The sequence below is a fragment of the Pelophylax lessonae genome (genome assembly GCF_965119305.1).
Source record: "Pelophylax lessonae genome assembly, chromosome: 3".
Classification (NCBI taxonomy): Eukaryota; Metazoa; Chordata; class Amphibia; order Anura; family Ranidae; genus Pelophylax; species Pelophylax lessonae.
In genome coordinates this window covers 64,641,025-64,648,544 of record NC_138770.1, presented here as the reverse complement: position 1 = coordinate 64,648,544, position 7,520 = coordinate 64,641,025, and the positions used below count along the sequence as shown (strand labels likewise).

Here is a 7,520-nt window from a genome sequence, read left to right as displayed (position 1 = left end):
GGTGTGTATATAAATATATGGATGTGTGTATATACACCACTATACACAAGTTCAGATGTTTTGCCTGCCTCCAAAAACCCCCAAAAAATGCCAGCAAAAACACACCTGGGCATTTTTTTTTTTTACGCTAGCGTTTTTTTTGGCATTTTTTGGGGTTCTTTTGAGGCAGGCAAAACATCTGAACTTGTGTATAGTGGTGTATATACACACATCCATATATTTATATACACACCTAGACATATATAGGTGTGATAGTAGCACAAATATATGCTTGCGCTAATGAAATAATTTACAGTAATATATTTCTGCTACTATCACGATGGTGGACCCGAACCGTTCGATCATCCCTTGCGCCAAAGTCGCGGTGCACGCGACTTCACAGGTCGCCCCAGAAGTCGTGCCGCTGCAGTGTGAACCGGCACTAAATCTATTTTGTAGAAGTTAAAAAACAGACACATTTAATTTTCTAACATTTATTGTTTAAACAAAGCAGAACTACAACATTTAGTATTGTTAAAATCAAATAAATTTCAAAGAAAGGTAAATACACATAAATTAATGGGTACTTTATGAAAACATAGATATAGATATAAATGTATATTTATTTGGGTTTCTTAAATATGCTGCAAAAGCTTCCCAGTGGTTCACTATTTTTAAAATAGTAGACCATTTTGAAAAACCTTTTCTTCAGCTTTGCATTTCCTGCTATCAGCACCATGGAGTGGAAGGTTGGGTAGAAGATCACTAACACAAAGATAACATTATTATCAAAGGTTTGATAGAAATTAAAACGAAGTAAAACAGTAACAATAAAGTAACAGATGGTCATGAACTCCACCAGACAAACAGATCTAATAGCAGTAAGGTGGGCATCCATCTTGGGTGTCGTAAAGCTCGTGATGGTGCTTTTTATACGTGTCACATGACCCACAATGGTTTGGACCAAAAAAGTTGTTGAAATGGTGACCATTATAAAGGGTAAAAAATGTCCAAGAAAGTAAGACGGCACTATGAACATCAGTTCTTTCTCGATGCTTGAATTTCTTGGTGTGTCAAATCTGGGAAACATTAAATCCAAAGGGTCATTGTAGTTGCAGACAAATATAAAGCCAGAGAGCAATGCCATCAATATAGATGATATGATCATATATAGAACAAGCTGTGGAATTCTTAGTTTAATACGAATAAGTAAAATGTTTTTAAAGATGGTGACCTTGATAAAGTAGAGGAAGCAGAGCCACATGGCGAACCAAAGACTGGAAAAGTCCAAGAATAAATATGTCATGTTAAGAAACCAGTTGAGAACAGAAATGCCATAAACGTTAAGGTTGAAGACTCGAATGATAATGTTAAAGATGAAGAGACACATGTGGATTGAACGAGAGAGTCCCAGGCTTAAAAAGATTTTATCAAAGGGTTTCAATTTCTTGCCTGCCTTCCAGTCCAAGATGTTGGAGATTGTGATGAAGGCATTTATCACCAAACCCAAAAGAGTCTCAGCCAAGCCTATGGCATAAGCGGTTAGTAAGGCTGAAGACACCATGGTCGTTTTAGACGTTCTTCACTTTTCTTTACCTGAAAGATAAAATGAATGAAAACATAAAAACATTTTGAACATGTTGTGAAATACTGGGGCTTTAGTAGCTAGAGAACTACCTTATTCAGAACTGCAACCTGGCAGAAATAAAATTCAGAACTCTTAAACTAAAGTATACTCATGCTTCTTGGAAGATTTGATTAATATCTAATGCATTAGCCCATGACTGCTTGATGCAAATATCATTTCAAATTATTAAATGAACCCTTAAAAATTATTTTTTTATTCTTATGGCAGGGAAATGTATTACGTCCTATGCAAACTATAAAGTCAAACTTAAAGTTGAACTCCAGTCCAATATTAAAAAAATTAAAAATAAAACGTTTTTTAAAAGGAAAGTTAAAAGTCAAGTAAATAATAAAATGTAATATAGTAGAGAACCCCATTATTTGTACTGTATATCAACACCTCTACTTTTAACCACTTAAACCCCGGAAGATTTTACCCCCTTCCTGACCAGGGCCTATTTTGCGATTCGGCACTGCGGGATTTTAACGGACAATTGCGCGGTCATGCCACAATGTACCCAAACGAATTTGATGTCCTTTTTTTCCACACAAACAGCTTTCTTTTGGTGGTATTTGATCACCTGTGCGATTTTTTGATCATGCGCTATAAACAAAAAAAGAGCGACAATTTTACAAAAATTACAATATTTTTCAAATTTTTTTATATGAAATCCCCCCCCCCCAAAAAAAATTTAAAAATCAAAATTTTTTAACATTTTAGGCCAATTTGTTTTCTGCTACATATGTTTGGTAAAAAAAAAATCGCAAAAAGCATATTTTGATTGGTTTGCGCAAAAGTTATTGCGTTTACTAACTAAGGGAAAGATTTTTGTCATTATTATTGTTTTTTTTTTTTTTAATGAGTAATGGCGGCGATCTGCGATTTTTTTTGCGGGACTGCGACATTGCGGCGGACAGATAGGACCCTTGACTGACATTTTTGGGGTTACCAGTGACATTACTACAGTAATCAGTGCTATAAATATGCACTGTTACTGTAAAAATGACACTGGCAGGGAAGGGGTCAACTTTATTTGAGAGGGAGGGGTTAAGTGTGTCCCTTGGGGCGTGTTTCTAACTGTGATTGGATGTGGCTGTGTGTGTAACAGCAGAGATCAACGGTCCTACATAGCAGGACCTTATGATCTGTGCTGTTACACAGGGGAGAATGACAGGCGGCTTTGTTTACATTAGCCGCCTGCCTTTCTCCCGATGTAACCGACGATCGCGAGTGACCGACGGACATCGGGTCCGCCGGTCACTCGCGCGCGGGGGGTCGGTCCGTGAGCGAGCGGGAGCGCGCCTCCGGCGGCGCACGCTCGCTCCCTAGAGCCTCACAGGCAAGCGACGTAGTGCTACGTCGCTTTGCCTGTGAGGGGCTGACCGCCGCAGTAAATAGTCGTGCGGCGGTCGGCAAGTGGTTAAAAAATAAATAGCTAAAAAGTACCAAGGGATCGTCTTCTAATATCAGGTCAGGTGTGACAGGACTGTGTCTTGTCATGATGGAAAAAGGGCTTGGTGGCACACAGGGTTCTCAACCATGCAGGTTGAGGGCCTCCAGATTTTGTCTTATTGGGAGAAAACTTGCTTTTCATTTTTTTTTTGGTTTTAACATTCAAAATAAAGAAAAATACATTCTGGGACTTTTCAGGGGCCACACGGATATATTCTACATACATATTATATTTTGTTAAGAATCTTTTATTCTATTGGAATAATCATACATATTGACAAAAAAAAACGTTCTTAAAAGGAAGAAAACACGTGTCCTTTTTTTAGCGAGCCTATGAAAAATGAACCTCAATATTCCAACAATATACCTGTTCACTTGTTATCAACTGAGGCAGTGCATTTGTTGACAGCCTTCAGGATTCCCCACAGCGTAGGCTGTGCCTGCTCCTCAGGCTTATCTCCCTGTTCCTCCTGTTCTGTATCCTCCTGCTCAGTGATCATAACTTCTGCACCCCTGGGCCCCCCTACCCTCCTCTCCTCCCAGCATATCAGCACATTCTTCCAGGCTATCAGGGTGGGCACAAGGCATGGGCTTTTGGGCAAAGTATACCATGTCTCTGGGACCCTCTTTACCTGATGACTTGGCTCCCTTGTTTTTAGATACAGCACCAGGGTCTTACTCCTTGCATTTTTCAGGCCCTCTACATTTATGACTATTCACCTAGTTACCCCCCCCCCCCCATTTGCACAGAATATAGTTGTAGCACTGCCCCCTAGAGGACTGCTGGTGATTGACACTTTTGGATTCTCCTGGGTTACCCGTAGCAACTGCATGCAGAATTCTTAGCACTTTACGTCCTTGGCTCAGTCAATGATCAGTCTAGGGGTAGATGTTTTTGTTGCTTTTATTTTATATCAAAGTCAAAGTCAAATCTACTTTATTGTCAATTCTTCCACATGTACAATACATACATACAGAGAATCGAAATTACGTTACTCTAAGGCCCCGTTCACATTGGGGCGATCCGACTTCCCGGGGCGACCTCCGAGGTCGTGGTGCGAGCAGCGCGCCGTGACCTCGGAGCGGCCGCCACGGACTTCATAACATTGAAGTCTATGACGGTCGCTCTGGGTCGCCCCAAAGAAGCTCCGGACCCTTTTTCTAAGTCGGAGCGACTTGTGTCGCTCCCATTAGAACGGGTCCGCAGCTTCTCTATGGAAGGCGACCTACGGTGACCTGTGAGGCGACCAGGTCACCTCACAGGTCGCCCCAGTGTGAACGGGGACTTAGACCCCCCGATGCATACAGATAACACTAACACTATAACCTAAAAATCTAAAAACACCAAAAATAAATAAAAATAAGGTTAAATAAAAACAGCGCAGGGCACATGACAGATAAAGTGCAGACCAATGACTTCAGTTTCCATGATGAATGAGGTAGTGAGCAAACCAATGCTGCCAAAGTGACTGGTGCAAGTCATCGAATACTAACCGGAGGAGGGGGTGAAAGGACCTAGGGATGGGACCTAAGGACCTTATATTAGGATGGGAGAAGGGATGAGTGGGATACTCCAACCTTGAACTATTCACAAATGCTGAGGACATCTAACTTGAGGATTTGGCAAGGCCGCTACTTCATCCTGCCACTTGAATGAAGCTGAAGTAAATGTTCCTGTTTGTATTTCTGTTCAGGGTACTTCCCCAATACCCCCTTTCTCTATACCGGCTGAAACCTGTCCACTGACTACACTCTCCGGAGTGGTCCCCTTTTCTGGGCAGACCCCTGGGCAAGATCCTCTGTAATCCCGATACTGCTTTCCAGATTCTCGCAGTGCCCCAACTCCTCAGTCAGTTCTCCTGGACCTCTGGGCTCAGCTCCACACACTGCTGGTTCACCAGGCTGACTGCCTGTGACCATCACCAACTGCTGCAGAAGAGGAGGCAGACTTCACCCTCCTTCTGAGACTCTCCTTCCCACCAAAGACCTCTACCTAACGTGCCCCTGGCATTTTATACCCTGCCCCACAATGCACAATATTTGAGACAAACAGTCTGTGCCAATCCCTGGGGCTGTAGCAAAAGCCTATGTGTCATTGGCCAGGTTTCCTCCACTGTCCAATGTGCCTCCCCATTGGACACAGTGGGGACACTCCCTCAGACCAGATGAATCACACACTGAGCACACTGAGCAGACCTAACTTACAGATCCTGCTCCCTGTTAAGCAGAGTGCAATATAGAATTTACCTGCTGCTCCTCTGATAGGCAGACAGAGCCAAAACTATACTTACTCTCTAGGACCTATCTAGGAGGGTGCTACATTGTAAATTGCCCAATTGAGGGCTCTACAACTTATATGATAGATCACAGTTAATAAAGATGGATTATGCCTATACAGAGTTAACAAATATATATATTTTTTTGTTGTTTTTAGGAATTTCTTGGCTTATAATAAAGCTGCTGAAGGTGCAGCGAATAATAATACTCTAAAGCCCCGTACACACGTACCGATCGTCGGCTGAACGATCGGCCGTCTTTTGTCCAGGGCTGTCGTGTCTGTTGAAAACTGCAAAAGACTGCACATGAATTTTGTCGGCCAACAGCAGCCGACTGCAGAAGTGATGTCATGTGATGGTTAACTTTCCGTGTGTTTTGTCTTTTCTGAGCATGCCCAGTCTTGCAAATCTGCTGATTGTTGGCCGAATTCTGTACTGACTGGCGAACAATCGGCCGTTCTGGTGTTGGCCTACAAAAATTTTAAAGCATGCACATCAGATTCTTTTCGGCCGAAAGTGCGCTGTCGGCTGTCGGAAGCATCATACTAACAAGCCTACAATCGGCCGATCGGTCGTCGGCCGAATATTTACGGCCGACAATCGGTACGTGTGTACGAGGCATAACAGTAAGAATAAAAAGACATATAGGCTAAAATTTATTTAATTTACTTTATTTAATTAATTTAACTTATTTCCCATGTAAGGGTATTGCGACCTTTGTAAATTCAAAATAACCTCAACATTATTATTATTTTATATTATTATTATTATTATGCAGGATTTATATAGCCCATCAATAACTAGTGCAAATAATAGGGAAAAAATATACAGTCCGCTGGTTTCGTGCTGAGACGCAATCACAAAGTGAATGAGAAAATAGTGATGAGAGAGATCCGTGTGGCTAGAAACAGTCTTTGAATCTTAAATGAACCTTCACCACACCTCGTGGACGATCACCCCCACATATGAATGTAGTATGGGCCCAATATAAGCAGATTTCACGACAATGAATCCAAAGATATGTGAGCAGTTCTCATCTCCTCCCTGCAGATTGGATGTCGTAGGGCGATAATATCAATTGGATCCAGAAATAAAATGAACAATTCATAGTGAAGTCTGTTTAGAAAGGTTATTGAGACAACCCATACATCCCCTTACACTATGCCCTTACAAAGTAACAATTGGATAAAAGCATCAAAGCATAGCTGACCGAGCTATCACACGCTGTTCTAATGGCCGCAATACACGATTAGAATATCGCCCGATCATTCGACCACCGACTTTTGAAAAAGTATTTGTCGGTCGAAAACGTTGCCAACATACATGGCCCGAATATCGCCCGACCGGTGCCCGCCGACTATCGAAACAGCGTTCGTCGGTCGAAAACGTTGCCAACATCAACGATCCAAAAAAAAAACGTTACAGACCAATCGATTAGATACGTAATCCGCACGTTGCACGTTAAAGCGGAAGTGATGTAATGTGCGTGTGACCTTTTTAGAGACACGCACTTCCTCCTAGCACCAAGAGCCACGCACTTCCTCCTAGCACCAACGACTGCCGAGCACGAACGAGCGTGGGACCAACGTTAAAACACATACTTTAATATAGCCGTGTGTATATATACATATATTAGATATAGATAGAGTGCTTCAAAAATAAATATCTCTCGCTTTGGATCTGGTGGTGAGGGTGCCCCTGCATTTCATCTTCTGTTGTGCTTTCTAATAGAGAAATTGGGGTGTTTGAATGCCCTGAGCATTCTACCGATTGTTTAACTTACCTGAAAGTGACATTATAAGAAAAACCATGGGATATGATGTATGTACCCAGAAATATTTGTATGTTGATAATTTTGGTACTTACTTTTGTTTTAACAGGATACAGTTTTCACAATCAAGTGGGTTCACTGACTCTAGAAAGGCGATGAACTTTCCTGAGTCCTATCATGACAATCAGCATAAAAACTTCTGATTGGTGGGGAAATCAGAAGGTTATATGTGAAAAGATATATTGTGAAAATATTGAGGTTCTTTTGAACATAACAAGGCCTCAGTAGGCTTCCTAATAAAAGCGCATGTATGTTCTTGTTTTAAGAAAGTTGTTTGATTATTTAAAAAAAATGAAAGATTTTTAACATTTATTTAATTGAGAGAAATTTTTAGAATGTACAAGACAAATACATA

General features: G+C 41.3%; 1 protein-coding gene across 1 annotated transcript; it reads right to left on the bottom strand.

Moving 5' to 3' along the window:
- Window positions 1-601: 601 nt before the first annotated feature.
- LOC309550322 (taste receptor type 2 member 4-like) lies at window positions 602-1,543 on the bottom strand (the record flags this gene model as incomplete). Its single annotated transcript, XM_082250719.1, has 1 exon — window positions 602-1,543. The coding sequence occupies one exon, from the start codon at window positions 1,541-1,543 to the stop codon at window positions 602-604; it is 942 nt and encodes a 313-aa protein (XP_082106845.1).
- Between the last annotated feature and the right edge of the window lie 5,977 nt (window positions 1,544-7,520).